The sequence below is a fragment of the Sordaria macrospora genome, chromosome 1 (genome assembly GCF_033870435.1).
Source record: "Sordaria macrospora chromosome 1, complete sequence".
NCBI lineage: Eukaryota > Fungi > Ascomycota > Sordariomycetes > Sordariales > Sordariaceae > Sordaria > Sordaria macrospora.
The window spans coordinates 4,987,219-5,003,308 of NC_089371.1; the positions used below are offsets into that span (position 1 = coordinate 4,987,219).

Below are 16,090 nucleotides of genomic sequence, written 5' to 3' on the forward strand. Positions count from 1 at the left end.
GGGAGGGGAGGGGAGGAGAGGGAGTAGATGTCAAGATCTGGGATCAGTTCGGCTGAGGAGTCGCGAGGGGAATGTCTTTAGCTCCATGACAAAGCAGTCTGACCCTGACGCGATGTTGCCGACCCCCCTGTCCCATTCCTATTCCCACTCCCCTCGCTCCTTACGCAAAGTCTTCTTTTTATTTTTGTTTTTCAATCAGACAACCCGATTAGTGCAAACCTGCCTATCTTCAACCTGCCAGTCAGCAGCTATCACTACCGCCTACCCCCCTACCCTCCAAGAAAGTGGTGGTGCGCGCCTTCAAAATTCAGATACGCCAGGCGTGCAACACACAAAAAAAAAAAAAGGCGAAGCCCGCAGGACCCATTTAGGCAACCTTCCAGACCCTTCCATGCACTTGCCTAATCGAGGCTTACGGCAAACAAAACCAAATGACTGGCCAGGAAAAACAGGCGCTCAGCTAGGCTTTCTTTCTCGGCAGCTCACCGGTCATGTCGCCAAGTTCTCTATGGCCTTTTTGGGCCTCAGGTGTCTGGATCCGAAACAGCACTTTCGTGAAAGAGTGGCAAATTGTCGAGCTTGTTTTTGAGATGCAAGGAAGAGCGGCGGGGGCGAGAGAATCAACAACCGACTGAGTTGATATGAACCGAGTGGGTGGATGTGAGCCGACTGGGTTGTCTTAGTTTTTACACTATACGGCGCTTGCGGTGTCTTCAGAAAACAAGGTGTGCGGCTCAGGAAGAGGGTAGACGGACGGAACCATAGTAGTACATAGTATATAGTATATACTAACGAAACAGAAAGCTGAATGATACATGCTACCTAACAGCCCGTCTTCTTGGTGAGAGTCGGTGGATCAAGCCCGCAAAGGCCACTGACACGTTACCTTGGCAACACAGAAGAAATCACCCAAGTTGCGCCACACTACCTTAGTAATTAGCACCAGTAGTCTGTGCCCTGCCCACCCCGGACCTCCTCTCCCTTTCGAACCGCTCTCGATCACTCCCACTCGGCGAAGGCGCCGACTGTTGTGCCGACGACATCGGGCCCCTGCTACTAGCCTTGCGCCTCAGCCCGCCGGCTTTCAGTCTCCGAGCCTGTTGGTACGCGCGATCGAGCTCCGTCTCGACGGCGCAGCGGATCTTGAGCGCCGCCACGGCCGGCCACACGCTACGCTCACCGCGGAGGATCCAGTACTGAAGTGTTTCCTTCGTAGGCGTCTCCAGTAAGCGGATAAAATCGCCGGCCGTCACTTCGGGCACGAGTGTCACGCTCGCTCCGGGCACGCGCTCGTCCACGAGGAAGCGGCGGATGCCGGCGGGGAGTAAACGCAAAGTATCGAGCTGGCTGAGCCGGTGGCGAATCTCGAGACCCATCATGCGCACGAGGAAAGCGGTTGCCGACATGGTCTTGTTGCGGGTCTCGAAGAGGGAAGGGCCGTGCATGTCGCTTTGCAGAAAGGGGATCAGGTAGGGGCGCGCTTGGCTGACGATGAAGTGGTTGACGTTGAAGAGCTCGGCGATGCGCTGTAGGGGAGATTCGCGCTCCGAGTACGAGGCGTGCGTCCAATGGCGGAAATCGACCGTGTTGGCGGGCTTCCAGGGGACGATATTGCCCTGAGAGTCCTTGCAGAGGATCTTGGTTTCCCTGTCACCGTAAAGCGAGGGCGATGAGGCGTTGGATGCTAGCGCTGCTGTCCAGATAAGCTGTAAGGAGTTAGGTTAGTAACTGCGCTACCAATGTTATTCTCGGCGATTTTATCAACATACCACATTGGGCGCTGTGAGATAGTTCAGAAGGGTTGGAACACCTCCTTGTCCTGCCGTGGCAACAGTGATGTTCAGTACCCTCTTGCTCCGGTTGTACGCCTCCTCGAACGTAAGATCGCCCAAGTTAGACCTGATACAGTGCTCCAACACCTTGACATCCAGAAAGTAACCCTCCTTCCAGAACCTAGTCACTCTACGTACCAGAGTTGACCAGGGGTTAGTCCACCAGGAATCTCTCTTGTCCCTCCTTTCACCGCCAACCTTGCTCGAGAAGGCAGAGAGGTCAATAGCTTCGCCACTCAAGACATGCAGCAGCTCCTCCTCCGTATGAACGGCCACGAGAGCGGCAATCAAGGCGCCGGTCGCCGTGCCCGTGATGATCCGCGGGAGCAATCCTCGTAGGAACAGCGCCTTGGCAACACCAAGGTGGCAGAGACCAAAGATGGCGCCGCCTTGAAATACGAGGGTGCTTCGTCCGAAAGCTTGTCTGGTATCGTGGATAAAGTCGAGCTTCATTTGTGTCGACATGTAACCCATAGTGTTGCCACAGTTTCCACCACCAGCCGTACTGTTCCCACTGTCCTTGCCGTCGTCAGAACTCGCCAAGCCGGGACTAACAGGTCGTGCTCCTCTGAACCCGGGTGTAAGACTGTTGTTGGGATAGTTGTTGGTTCCGGGCCTCCTACTCGTTGGCAACATCCCAATCTCCTCGATTACTTCCGCAACCGCAGTGATATACTCCTCAATGAGGATCTTCGTTCCCGCAAAGCTCTTGTTGTAGAGCTTAGGTGCCGTGATGTTACCGAGGTTTCGAACGAGGCCGCTGCGCAAAAGGTTAACGAGCGCATTAACGTCGCCATTGTCGCGCGCAACTTCGATACTATCCAGCCGCTCGTTGATCAGTTTGTAATCGTAATGCCGGCTAATCGGGTTGTTGCGCCACAAGTCGAGGCCGAGGAGAGTGTCAAGCCGGATGGCGGCTTCCTCCCACTCGTCAAACTCGGAAGCATTGCGAAGGACGTCGAGCCAGACTTCAACGGGGCTGCGGCGTCGATACCATTCACGGAATTTCTAGGTGGATGAGGTCAGCTTTGGTCATGTTTAGATGGGCCGACGTCAACAGTCCTCTGTGTGCATGTCTTAAGCTTTATTGTCGAGAGTCAAAACAAGAGCACTTGCGTAGAGAGTCATGAAGAACACAATGAAATCTCAAGCACTCACACCTGACCAGAAGAGTACAATGTCCACAAATATCCGCCAGAATGATATGAATATTGAGGGTATCACCGACCCCATTGTAAACAAACAAAGAGAGAATCCCGCCGTGGTGTTATGAACAAGTAAGAATGTGTAATGCTTGGTATAAATGTTTTTTGAATCAAGGACATATCCTGATCTCGCTCTTCTGTCCTTACTTGTTGGTGGCAGATGAAGCGGTAGGAAAGAACGGAAACATGCGGCGCAACTTGAGTCAGTTGCGGCGAAAAGAAGTGTCAACGAGCGTGAAGAAGGAGGAATGCGGCGGCGGCAAGCGGGTATGCCTAGGTAGGTACGGTTGGGTACGTAGTTGTTGGTGTTGGACAAGAATGAGCGAGTGTTGTGTCACGGTGTGTATGTATATTCGGGAGTGAGATCAATCAGCTGACAAAGGGATTGTTCGACGATGTTTTCCCTCGCCTATCGCCTTGTGATGTGATCGGAATTGAATGGAACGAAACTAAGGAAACGAAAGGCTTCGGATGAAGATGTCCGGGATGTGTTGTGATAAAATAAAATAAAAAAAAGCTTAAACCATACTGGAATGGACCAAGGTCCGTGTCATTCCATGTTTTGGATCGGTTTTTGGTGCTCTTTCACAGGCGCGTCGAACGGTGGAAGAAGGTGCAAACGGCAGTCTGGCCGGAAGTTAAGGGGGTGTGGAGGCGGACTTGGGTGGACACTGGACTGTGTGCCCGACGTCAGCTGCTGAGGCAGGGGCTCCCCACTCAGTTAATGCAGGCTTTCCTGTGGCATGTGAAAGCAAAATGGGATCTCAATTTTCGGGCAAGCCCTATCGTCACATCGCCGAGATTTCATTCGCTCCCCCACATTTGGCCTGACAGGGCCCGACGGCCCTGGCTGCCGTTGAAGATAATTGTTCACGACAGTGATTATCGTGAGAATGGAAGATAGCATTGATGTAAGAATATTAAGGAAGATGAGGGAACTAACTACCGTTGTCATTCAAGAATACCTTGACGTAATGTAAAGACGCGCAATGAATGGAAAAGTGCAACCAGGAACTTGGTAAGACTTTTGATGGGGATAATGAGATTTGGTACCTTGCGCTATGTAGTGCGGAATGGCTTCGGCTGCCGGCAGTGGCACGTGTGACGGGGGTGACGGACATCGTTATCGCACGACATCCATGATTTAAACCTCGCAGTACAAGGGGGCTATCAAAATCTTATGTCTAAATAAAACCCTGTTTTCACGAGACATGTGAAAGCGAAAATCAGAGACTAAGAATCTGAGTGACGAGGTGTTATCACTAATATTCGTAAAGAAGCTGTTGCCATGTCTGAAACATCACAAATCCCAGCTCGAAGCATATCTCTCGCGTCAATATCAGTTGTATTTGTGATCCTTTCTGCTAAAGCAACATCACCACAAGTCGTGGTCGTTTCCTGCGTCCCGGGGAGCTGAACACTCATCTTCGAATGTGTAAACCAGACAATATGCCAGAGCAAAAACATGAAGCCTCTATACAAGCCATGATAGCCAGCCCTGAATGCATCGTGCCCTCTAAAATATGCCAGAAAAAGTAAGCAAACGCAGAACCACTTCTATTGCGCCTGACGTTAATCATGCGAACACTGGGTATCATCTATGCCCCGATATCCTCAACATTTTGTATCTTATACAAACACACGTTTCCCAAGACTTAAAGCTTCATGGACCTCCTTACACTTCCCGAGACCTAATCGGATGGAGGAGTCGCAACCGAGCCACCATTCATAATGGCAGCCCGGACTTGGGCCTCCATCTCACTCTGGGACATTTCCACGGTAGACCAGCCGACCACCTTGTTCGCGAGCTCCAGCTTCTTCTGGCAGGCCTTGTAAACCAACTCTTCGACGGTATCCTTGCTGATAAGTCTAATAATCTCCACAGGGCGTGTCTGGCCGAGACGATGAGCACGGTTCTCAGCTTGAATGTCATCCTGCGGGTTGTCGGACTGGTCGAATATGATGACTTTATTGGCAGCAGTCAAGTTGATGCCTGTGCCACCCGAGCCTGTCGTAAGCAAGAAGACAGGAATGGTGGCGTCGGCGTTGAACTCGTTGATGAGCTCCTGACGTTCGCTAACGTCCGTGTTCCCTTGTAATGAAAGATACTCGATCTTCTCCGAGGCAAGACATTCTCCCAGAATCTCGATCACCTTGGCAAAGCGTGTGAAGACCAATGCTCGGTCGCCGTTCTTCTGGTACTGCTTGATTAGTTTCAGTAGAGCCTGGACCTTGGCACTCTCCATCCAAGACCCATCTGGAAGATCGAAGGATCTGATGCATTTGTAGTCTCTGCACCAGAGATGCAGCTCGAAATCTGAAAGCGCCTTGAGCTCATTAATCAGATGTTCGATTTTCGGCTGCCGAAGCTCCGATTGGTCGACCCTCTTCATCAAGATATCGGCCATCTTTTCCACCGTCCTATCATTGAAATAGCGCCTGAACAACTGCGGGTGGATGGCCGATTTCCGGAGCTGAATCCAGACGTTGTTGTTGTCGTTGTCACGACCAACATTGCTGGCGCCAGTGGCATCGGTCTTCCGAAATCGACGTTCGTAGTCTTTATAGATTGACGCCTGTACGTCGTCCATCTCACAGTAGACGACTTTAGCCGTCTTGGGAGGCATGTCTTTCAACACCTGCTCTTTGCGACGTTGGAGGATGAAAGGCTCTAGGATCGTCCGAGCCCGCGCCACTCGTTCGCTGTGGAGTAGTGCACCTTGCGAGACTGCCGTCAAGGAAAACTTCTGGTTGAAAAGGGCCTCCAGATCGTCGAAATGGTCCCGGAAGAGTTCTGGTTCAACGAACTGAAGCAAGGAAATCATCTCCATAAGGTTGTTTTGGACGGGCGTGCCAGACAAGATTAGTCGCCATGTGGCGGTAATCTTCAGAAGATCCTTGTACAGCTTTGTCTTGGGGTTCTTCATCTTGTGGCCCTCATCGAACACGGCAACCATCGGCTTCAGTCGTCTCAAATTTGAGATATCGTCAGGGCGCGAGACCTGGGAGTAGGACGTCAAGACGACGTGGTGACTGGCGGGATCGTCGAGAATGTTGTCCGCAATCTCATCGCGAACAGCTTGTGACCCCTGGTACAGGGTCACGTTCAAGTCCGGGGCGAACCTCTTGAACTCGGCAGCCCAATTGGCGAGAGTGGAGGGAGGGACGAAAATGATGTTTGGCCAGGGTTGGTTGCTATCCTCATCCTGCTCATGTTTCTCGTATTCCTCGACAATCGCTGAGATCAAACTGATAACCTGGCAAGTCTTGCCCAGACCCTAGATAAGTAGAACGGTCAGCAACAGCCACGGAGAGGCAAGGTCTTGCGAGTCGGGAGACAAAAATTACTTACCATGTCATCAGCCAGAATACTCGCATACTGGTTCTCGTACAAGAGGTAGAGCCAGTTAAGTCCATACAGCTGGAAAGGCTTCATCGTGCAGCCGCTCATGAGCTCCGGCTGGCTTAGAGGAAGATCAACCAGCTTAGTCGCACCCTCAATGGTGAGAGGCGTAATTGTCCCATCCTTGTTCTTGACAGTCCGAGGCTGGCCGGTCTGGTCGACCTTCCATCTCGAAGTAGCGTCCTTGATCGCGGTTGCTTGTGACTCACACACAGCAATAACATGGTCAATGCCATCCAAGGCCTTGGTATACTCCTTGATTGAGCCCACGATATCCTCACCAACGGGAGCCCTAGTCGACTTCTTGCGCTTCGCCTTCGTCGCCTTCGCTGCCATTGTTACCCTCTCGGCATCAGCCACACTGTCGAAAGGCTGGTAGGAAAGCATGTGCTTTGCGACGTCCTCTTTGACGTTGGCGATGGCCATCAATTGAATGGGGTCGCACGTATTGAGGTAGTTGAGGACACGCTCTTCGAACGCATCTTCTTCGGGGTTCCGTTGGGAAAGTTCGGGCTGCGGTTCCGGCGAGCGCACCGACTTTTTCTGAACATAGTCGTCGTCATCTTCGTCGTCGCTAACGAGTGTGATGATCTTGGTCTGCTTGAGTTTGGGAGCGGGCTTCTCGGTCTGTTTGACAGGAGAGGCTTCTGGCGACGGGCTGCGTCGCCGACGACCCTGAACTAAGCGACGGCGAGCCGGTGCTGGAGGTGCCGGGGCAGGCTTTGCGGGAGAATCTTTAGGGCCGATAGACTTCAAGGATTCTGGCGAGGAAGATCGGAGCGTCACCCAATCCTCTTGTAATACGTATGGTTTAGCGGGGCTCGTGATGGGGCTTCCGACATCGTTGGACAACTTCGGTTTCTGTCAAAAGTCAACTGTTAACACCGTTGCATGCAATGTGAATGGAGAAGTGCGGCTCAAGTACCTTGGACGGTTTGAGGTACACTGCAGGCGCAGCCTTTGCAGATGTGGAGCTGGGCTTTATGAAAGCGGACTGGATATCGCCGCGTGCAGGTCCTTCATCATCTGAGGAATCGCCTGCATAAAGGGGTTTATCAAATTCGTCGTCGTCAATCATTATAAAGTCTCTTTTTGCCCCTGCTTTTGCTGGGGGTGGTCGTGCGGCAGGGGGTTTGAAATCGGTACCCCTTGGGGCCATGGCGCTCGCAAGTCGGCCTCCGGTGCTCGACGATTGTTGACGGAAAGGTGACGATGCAGGTACCTCGACAACGGTTGGGGAAGATGGGATGGCGGCGTCTCTCGGTTTAACTGTCAGTTGTGAAACGATCTGAGTAGGCTGGGTGAAGTAGGGCGATTGGGAGACAATGCTGAGTTCGTCCTCGTCGTCCTTGTCTATGAAATCAAGATCGGGCTTGATCCGCCGTTGGGGGACTGGGCTGTCAACGACAACGCTTGAGGAGCGTAAGGAATCGTCTTCTGGTAGTGACGAGAAAGCCATTGTCGATCGCTGGAAGGTTCGATCAATGAAAGAGAGTGTAGTCTTCCAAATAGGTGGTGTGAAGGGAAAATGGATGGTGGTGGAGGGCTGTATCAAAGGAGTAGGCGGGAAGGACCCCGTCGTTTGTCAGACGCGGTCAAAGGCGCAAAGGCGAATTTTTAGCGGCGCATGTATAGAGCAGAAAGAAATTGTAGAAAGGCGAACAAGAGGAACCTTCGCTGAAAGAAGAGATCCAATTGACCCAAAAATCCAGGTCCGAAGAAGTACTCCGTTGTCTTCACACTTTTTGCCCTTGAGAAACCCGTGATGCGAAAGACGGGATGACAACCTTAGAGGAGTCGTACTGGAGTTTGTTGTCGGTGCCGTCCCAGAACAGAAATGGCTGGGCACACGGCATCCAGTCGTGCAACCGGCTCCAGATTGCCGTCCAGCAATCAGCGATCAGCCCTATCTTTCTAATCTGGAGCCCCACATCGCCGCCATCCATCGCGACGCGCCCGGGCATTCATTTGTTCGTTAAGCAATAATGTGGGACAAACGCGACTGAACGCCTTCACGTCTCCACGTGCAAGCTCGCAGCTGGCCCGGCAGGCAACGAACCACTTAAACACCGATGAGGACAGGGAAGTCCCGCCCAGCCAACCAGCGAGCTATGCAATTGCTCAAGCCGAGCTACTGTTTTCATCTTGACATTGAAGACTTCTGTGACACATTGACAACACCATTAGTTTTCTTGAACATCAAACTGCAAATCTCTATATCAGTAAGTCAAGATCTCATTTGGTATTCATACTGTTTGCCAGCCAGGACTTGCCTTAGAAGACTCACTAACAGAACAAACAGCTTCATTAATCCCACTTCGACCCGTCATCCCGTGAAGAACATACGACGATAACGTTCACCCACAAACACCAACAAGATGGCCACCCGCAGAATCATCTCCCAAGAGAAGACTCTCCTTGAAAAGGATGACCGTATCGGTTCCAGCCCGGCGGCAAGCGAGAAGTCCAACATCGCGCCAGCCGTCCCTGCGTACGCTTTCTCTCCCCATTCAATCTCATCCATCATATCACCTGTCACTCCTAGCTTCACTTCATCTAGTATCATCGTACACTCATACGCCCTGGTTCCCCCCAATCGTCCCATGTCATCACAAGTTCACGTCTAGATCGGAATACTCATAAACTAATACCACAACCGCCCACAGTTCCGTAATTATCAAGCTCCTAGCTTTCACTTTTGCCATGATCGTCATCCCCATCAGCTCCTACTTCCTCACAGTCGACCGTTTGTTCAAGGGTACGTAATCCCACGTTGTATTTTGCCCCTTGTCCCACTTTCTATCCCCGCCTCTCAACTTAAGACGCTTCAAGGAAAGTCGTCGAACACCATCTCAATCTGAGATTCGATACTGCCCCTTTATGCACTTCGTTCGGGCTCCGCAAACAAACATCCACTGACCAAACCACGCAGGAAACTCAACATACGCCGGAGCCACGGCAGCTATCATGGCCAATGTGGTCTTAATTGGATATATCATTGTTGCTATGGCGGAGGACCAGTCGGATCAGGAGAATGAGAAGAAAGGAGGTGGTGGGAAATCAGAAGGGAAGAAGGACCTTTAAATTTGTCAGGCTAGTAGTAGGTAGGGTATGAATTTTATGACATCGATAAGGTATCAGGACTGGAATGGGCATTGAACAGGGGGATTCCCGATTCCTGTTCAAACAAGCATCTTCTCTGGTTTAGAGCACCGTGGAATTTCCTTCCGTGTCGTGGAACTGCACAGCAGTTTCACCGATTTGTAGAGATATCCAGAACTTTCAGCTGGGGACATACAAGATCAAGCTTTATCAATTCGACCCGAACCCACAGTCATAGTTGAACGTCACGGTGTAATTCACAAAAATGAGCACAGGAAACCGAGTCATTGTACAATCAAACAAGCATTAATCTATTCGCTTATATGTGGCCTACGTATATACGCCATCTCTTGAAGATATCGTCGCAAAAACAATGAAGAGCAAGCGGAGATCTCCTGTAAGCGTGGACTGACCCACGAGGTCTCCCAATCACTCTCCAGATTAATCCGCTTCGTTTCCCTTCACAGTCAATCGGTGATTGCTAGCCGCTGAAATCCTTTTCTTCGTTGAACACAAGAGACCCCTTGACTCATTCCGATCACACACATTGCCGCCCGTCATCCCTAATAATCCCTTTTTCGTTGCGTAGCTCAAAATGCCTTCCATCCCGATTGCCTTTCGATCCCATAACATCATTAGAATAATATCTGATTTCCCCACGGAGAACCGACTTTTCATAACCAGTTCCGTGTCCAATGATAACCTCCCATAAAACCCCGTCCCCAATTTCCTAAAGATATATTTCGGGAAAGCGCTCTTCAGCAAGAGCAAACCTCCATACAAATGTTCTCAACAGCTGGGATATTCTGCCGGCTCCCTAGGGACGTCTTTTCTTACGTCCTCAGGATGACATGTAGGCAAAGGCGCGGGTATCCATCGAGAGAGAAAGCGAGGAGGAAAGCGACAAGGCCCAAAAAGCAAGCGTATTCATCAACATCATATCACACTCGGATAGATAGGAAAATCGTGACTCAAACATCCATTCCCAAATAGGCCAGCCTATTTCTTCAGCTTGCGCGAAAACCAACTCTTGCGCTTCTCTGGGGCACCTGGCCTTTCTGGTTGAATGGTATCGTTCGTCGCTTTCTTCTGTAGTGTCCGGGTGTCTTTCTGGGGCGGAGCAGGCGCTGCGACAGGTGCAACGCTGGGGTTTCCCTGACTGAAGCTGTTGGGGTTGTTGTTGGCGAAGCCGGATGTGCCGTTCGCCTGGTAGTTGTTTGCTCCGCCGCCGTTCATGCCCATAGCAGGTTTCCCGTTATAGCCGACTGTGAAGGCCGAAGGTGAATATTCGGTATTCTGGCTGAATCCTATTCCATAATCATTTGCTGGTTCCGACGGTCGCTTGGAAACCGGTCCGGCTTGAGCTCGTTCGATCGAGCTGTTGTCACTACTTGTCGGGTCGGTCTGATACCCCACTGGATCTGATGAGCCACTACCGGAGGCCGAGGCCACGGTCTCGTACGAGCGATGGTTACTCGGGATCGGGTAATCGTTCGCGCTCGGCGATTGGTATGGCGAAGAGAACTGTGCGTTAGGCATGATCCTGGGATCACGACGTCGGCCTTGGTTCTGAGGCGGCGACGAATACCCGGTGTTGTATCCTGACTGGTGGTCATAGTATGTGTCCCGTGGTGCTTGCCTTAGATCATGCTGGCTGCCGTCTTGACGGTTCGGATACATCGTCGAAGCCGGTCGGCTGTTGTAGTAACCGGGCCCACCTGGTTCCGTTAGCATTCCCGTCTTCCGTGTCTTGCCGAGCAGGGCTTTAGAGTCGGTCGTACTTGTGCCATAATAACTATTTCGTTTGCTGTTATTGCCATATGTTGACTCCGATTCTGCTAACAGTGTTAGTTTGGATTTGGACCACATCAGCTCGAGAGAAGCCGGTGCATACCTGAGCGGTAAATTGACCTACGATTGCTGTACGCTCCATCAATGGCGGCCTCGAAACTCCGAATGGTATCCAAGGGCCGTTCCCAACGACTGCGGGTGGGATTTGAACGATCGGGGTCGGCTACACAAAAGGTCAGGATTGAGCTGAAGCGGTGAGACTTGTCTCTTAGCGCGTCCACGAGAAAACTTACAGATTGGATTTCCAAATGCATCTTTGTGTTGGATGTTCCGCAAAGAAGCGAGCGATGTCTTGACATGCGCGGCCACCTCGGCTGGTAGAGGGTCAGTAACAAGTTCACATGCTGCACGCAGGGAAAAGCAGAGGAGATGGCTAATGCAATGCATGCCACACATGATTGAACTTACATGGCTCTGCCTCGTTCATGGCTAACGTAGGGTCGGCTTTTGTATGTAACCGTTTGGCGTCCTTTTCGGCACTGGTCTCGTGCAAGTCAAGCCTTTGGTCTCCGGAGTCTTGAGACTTGTGGGATCTGAAGCTGAAGGCTCTCGATTTGCGTTGGGAACTCGCTGGGCGGGCCTTTGTCTGAGTGGCAAGCGCGATGGGCGCTTGTGGCTGCTGGTACTGTTGGTATTGCTGTTGTCCCTGCAGTTGCGCCTGCTGTAGCTGATGCGGGTTGGAAGTCGGGGGGTATCTGCTGGAAGTCGCCATCTTGGCTGGTGGGGAGACGAGAGATTTTGATCTGTCTTCTACGCAAAGCCCGGGGGTGCAGTGAGAGCGGTGGAGGAAGGGTCCGTGATGGGGTCCGGGGTGGATGTCGATGCCTGTCGGTGGTTGCAGATGGAGAGAGGACCGTGGTCGTTCTGATCGCGTGCAGGTTCAGATGGATCAAGATGCCTGCTTATCTTAAGGGTGTTCTTCGAAACAAGTGCTTATCGGCAACAATAACCGGTCTAGAGCTAGAGGTATCCAAAGTGGTGTTGCACGGAGCAGATATGGGAGAGGCAACAACGGAGAGGTTCAGATAGCGCCCTGAGAGCGGTTGATGTGGACTGTAAATCGGTGGAAAGTGGACCGGCGTGGATAGATACCCCTGGTGGTTGCCCTGGGCGTTTTGGGTTGGGGGCTGGGATCCGTAATCTTGGTGTCGCAGACTCTTTAAAAATCAGGGAAAGTGTGTCCTGGCACCCCGGGTGGCTGGGGTGAAAAGCGGATGTCGTTGGGTGCTGCGCCTGGTTCGCTGGAAAATCGGACAAATCGTCGGTCACAACGCAGAAGGCGGCACCAGCAAAGCAAAGTCGGCTAACCAAAATTCGGCGCTGCGTTTCTTTTTGACGGTTGGCTCCGCTGTGATTGCGTCGATGGCGCGTGGCGTGTCAGATGTCAATCTTTCACCTGTCAAGATGCTAAAGTGACGGTAAATCTCAATGTCCAAATGATATCGATATCTTCGGTAAGCGTTCCGGCCTCAATTCCCCTTGTTTGATTGACCGATTTAGTATCTGAAGGCGCGGCGATCCGTAGACGATCTGTAGGGAGGTCTCTCCACTCTGGGACGCAAAAAGAACGACCGACAGGCTTTGTTGCGGGGGAGCGACAGACAGGCCTGGGACCGGGGTTCAGGTTATTGGTGAGGTGGTGTTCGGAATAGCAGGGTTGCGACGTTCGATGGGTGGAGATTGGCGCTGACGTCAGGGCCGAACGATCCACAAAGTGAAGGGCGATTGGTGTTGATTGGCGGCTACGATTGACAGAAATCTTCGCCAGCTGCTGGTTCTGCGGCCGTCGTCTCGAAAATCCGTTTCGTCTTGTTCTGTTCTGAAGATCCGATCTGGTGCCTAAGGGCGTGCCAATATCGATGTTCGTGCGAGAGTTCTTTTTCGGATTGATGAAGGACTGACGTCGATCAGATGCGAGGTTGGGTGTTAGCGAAAGGATTGCCCTAGAGCTCGATAGTTGTCGAAGGAGCGGGCGCGGCAGATAATAAGGCGAATTGACCTCGCTCGACGCATGAGGAAGAGATAAATCGGGTCTTGCACAAGGGAGGGGCGCTGCTTAATACGACAAGCAGGGGCTGACTTACCCTTTTCCAGCGATCCCGGTCAGCGGTCCGTGCAGCGAAAAAGTTGCTTGGAGAAGATTCGTGAAGCGGGCCACGAAAAAGTTCGAGACTTGCAAATAGGAATGCGAGAACACCGGAAAACCCGCAGCAGCCGACAACGAGGAATGGAATGCCAGCTTAAAGAAACCAAACAAGCCACAAACGAAAAACAACGTAGGAATGCCCGAATCAGAACTTCTTCTTCAATAAACGCAAGTATACAAACCGCGGCATCCAAAAGTTTCAGAAGCTAAGAAAAAGCGGGTAAAAGCTCGCGGGCTTCACGGGTTTATAAAGAATGATTCGATCCCGGATGTGGTGAGGAGATGGGCAAGGACCGGCAAGGACCGACAAGGACCGACAAGGAGGCCGGGTGGGGTGATTCGCAAGCGGAACCTGAGAATTCGGATTACCGCTCACGCCGCTGGATGCCAATGGAATGAAGCACAGCGGGATACGGTCTTTTTTTAGGGTTTCCTACCTGGATGTACACGCCGGCAAGTCTGAGACACCCGAGAAGCGTCGACGGCAAGCATGAAGGGTACCTACGTCCCATCTTGAGGGAGCCGGCAAAACGCATCTATCTCAGCTGGGGTCCAACCCAGGCCACGATAATGTCTCTGGAACTGACACACGCGACCGTTGTCCTAGGGCAACACAGGGGCTGCTGCTACCCACCTGAGCCTTCGCAATGGCCTGTCTGTTTTCCATTCGATAGTCTTCAGTGACTCTGCTGTTGCTTAAGTAATGCCGGAACATTGAGAGACCTGAATCGGCGGATTGCCCGCAAATGGTCTGCGCTACTTGCTGCGCCCACTGATGAACACGAGATGGCGAAAGATGCTGCGTCACCTTTGAGATGATCCATCGAAGCTTGTTGGCTCATCTCCTCACCCATCAGGTTTCTCAACCAAAAGCACACGGCCCACCACGACCACATGTTTCCAAACATATGTTACTGTGGTACACGTCTTCACTGTCTATGAGCCAAGTGAACGGCAGATCTCGAACTGTGTCCCATCTCAAGAGACTCGATGTTCTGTTGATGATTGTTATTCCAGCACCTCATAAAAACGGCCAATGTTATACGTACACCGCATTTAGGTTTGGTAAGAATTTTCGGTACATGCGTCTGTACCTGGATTGAGGAGCCAGGCACACCCATAGAACGTTGCTACCCACGCCTTGGTAAATACGAGCTTGCTGACCTGCAGCGTAGTAGATCAGAGTAGTATCAGTGAGGCACCAGGTACTTAGTAAAAGGCGTCCACACACCATTTCTCGGAGAAGTCTTCCTGGTCAGGCACACAAGATTGGCGTTGTGATGCACTGGTTGAAACCAGGAAACCCACCGTGACCATTGTGTCTGACAAAATCAACCATGGTTCCTGTTCTTTGTATTGATATTGGATGTTATCTTGATTTTCTTGCATTGCCCCAATCCGAGCACCGACTTTCTCTGGACCGGTTTATGGGTTTCCTTGTCCCACGCAAACCACGATCACCACATCATACTCGCCTCTTTGAAGAGCCCAGTGTGGATAACTTTTGCCTTGTCAACTGAAGCCGCGTCGCGTCACGCCAACGGCCCGGTATTTTAGTGTTACAAACTCATGGGCTCGACCTTGTCCCTGTCGCCGGTATTTGTGTACACTAATCTCCAGCATCAACAAAGTGATTTTGGATCTTTCATGCAGGAGTGTGGGAAAGTTGCCAAAGTTGCGAATCGTGACCTGCCACGACAAAACTTAAACGAACTCGAAAAGCAAGTTTCTTTCTTTGACTATCGAAAACTCCGGGTCGGTCCCAAGCGGATGGAATCCGACTTTTCAATGTCCGAAAACGAACTCTTCGCTGGCCGAAGCTTGGCTTTCAGCAGGACAGGCATTGTTGAAGCATACCTTACGGTCGTTCGAACGATAAGACAAAGACCACCACGATTGGGGGTCCCATCCTGCCGGTTCCCGCCCCGCCCGGCCGAGGCTCTCTCTCGCTCCACTTTCTCCGGGTTGGTCAGCTCTCGTTGGGTGGCTTGGCAACGGTGTGTTTAGACTTTTAGCGTGGTCGTGTAATCGATAAGGATGGAGACAAGTTGATGGTAGCATAAAAAGGGGATTTGTTTACTTTCTTTATCTTTATCTAAAGAACATCGTCACTGCGGTGACGCTGGATGGACACTTTCGCATGTTTCCGCTCCTGTCGTACAACCGGCATCGTACTTATTATGAATCAGGGTGCCCGCATTCTCTTCTCGAACCTTGGACAGATATATCGTCAAGACCCAGTTGGCTCATTTATCTAATACTTGCAAGTTGGCGTGGTGGCTTTCAGCCTGGTGTTACAAATCTCCACCTGCTTTTTCAATTGCCTTGCTAATTACTCCACTTTTCGACATGACTTCTCGAAGATATACGCTGCTTCGCATGCCTCCATTTAGGAGCCACCGAGGCCACAAACCACTAAATCGGCTGATAAACTGCACTTCCAAGCGCCCGGGACGGAAGGCGACAGCCATTGGCAACGAAAGAGTGTCGAAACATGATCTGCTGATCCGGTGTGGCTGGCACTTAACGATATGTTGATGAAGATCGCATT

The 16,090-nt window shown here is 51.6% G+C and overlaps 4 protein-coding genes across 4 annotated transcripts; 1 reads left to right on the plus strand and 3 right to left on the minus strand.

The window, feature by feature from the left end:
* Window positions 1–749: 749 nt before the first annotated feature.
* SMAC4_04601 (uncharacterized protein) lies at window positions 750–3,587 on the minus strand. Its single transcript, XM_003345322.2, has 3 exons — window positions 2,991–3,587; window positions 1,770–2,840; window positions 750–1,706 (listed from the first exon to the last, which is right to left on the minus strand). The coding sequence occupies exons 1-3, from the start codon at window positions 3,063–3,065 to the stop codon at window positions 930–932; spliced, it is 1,923 nt and encodes a 640-aa protein (XP_003345370.1). The 5' UTR covers window positions 3,066–3,587; the 3' UTR covers window positions 750–929.
* A 784-nt stretch (window positions 3,588–4,371) lies between these two features.
* On the minus strand, window positions 4,372–7,899 carry SMAC4_04602 (uncharacterized protein; the record flags this gene model as incomplete). The annotated part of the gene is made up of 3 exons (XM_066090137.1): window positions 4,372–6,315; window positions 6,390–7,301; window positions 7,366–7,899. The coding sequence occupies 3 exons, from the start codon at window positions 7,897–7,899 to the stop codon at window positions 4,729–4,731; spliced, it is 3,033 nt and encodes a 1,010-aa protein (XP_065945715.1). The 3' UTR covers window positions 4,372–4,728.
* A 582-nt stretch (window positions 7,900–8,481) lies between these two features.
* Window positions 8,482–9,067, plus strand: SMAC4_04603 (uncharacterized protein; the record flags this gene model as incomplete). Its single annotated transcript, XM_066090138.1, has 2 exons — window positions 8,482–8,662; window positions 8,743–9,067. Exon 2 carries the CDS (start codon window positions 8,819–8,821, stop codon window positions 9,065–9,067), a length of 249 nt encoding a protein of 82 aa, XP_065945716.1. The 5' UTR covers window positions 8,482–8,662; window positions 8,743–8,818.
* A 743-nt stretch (window positions 9,068–9,810) lies between these two features.
* SMAC4_04604 (uncharacterized protein) lies at window positions 9,811–12,362 on the minus strand. The gene is made up of 5 exons (XM_024655658.2): window positions 11,802–12,362; window positions 11,627–11,707; window positions 11,437–11,556; window positions 11,324–11,377; window positions 9,811–11,260 (listed from the first exon to the last, which is right to left on the minus strand). The coding sequence occupies exons 1-5, from the start codon at window positions 12,103–12,105 to the stop codon at window positions 10,542–10,544; spliced, it is 1,278 nt and encodes a 425-aa protein (XP_024511510.1). The 5' UTR covers window positions 12,106–12,362; the 3' UTR covers window positions 9,811–10,541.
* Between the last annotated feature and the right edge of the window lie 3,728 nt (window positions 12,363–16,090).

Excerpts from the sequence above, each read along its gene's own strand:
- SMAC4_04604 (XM_024655658.2), bottom strand. The coding sequence starts at position 12,105 with ATGGCGACTTCCAGCAGATACCCCCCGACTTCCAACCCGCATCAGCTA. Across the intron at positions 11,708-11,801 it reads CATGAACGAGGCAGAGCCAT|CCGAGGTGGCCGCGCATGTC; the intron begins GTAAGTTCAATC and ends ACCCTCTACCAG. Across the intron at positions 11,378-11,436 it reads TAGGTCAATTTACCGCTCAG|AATCGGAGTCAACATATGGC; the intron begins GTATGCACCGGC and ends CACTGTTAGCAG.
- SMAC4_04601 (XM_003345322.2), bottom strand. The coding sequence starts at position 3,065 with ATGGGGTCGGTGATACCCTCAATATTCATATCATTCTGGCGGATATTT. Across the intron at positions 2,841-2,990 it reads TTGTACTCTTCTGGTCAGGT|AAATTCCGTGAATGGTATCG; the intron begins GTGAGTGCTTGA and ends TCATCCACCTAG. Across the intron at positions 1,707-1,769 it reads ATCTCACAGCGCCCAATGTG|CTTATCTGGACAGCAGCGCT; the intron begins GTATGTTGATAA and ends AACTCCTTACAG.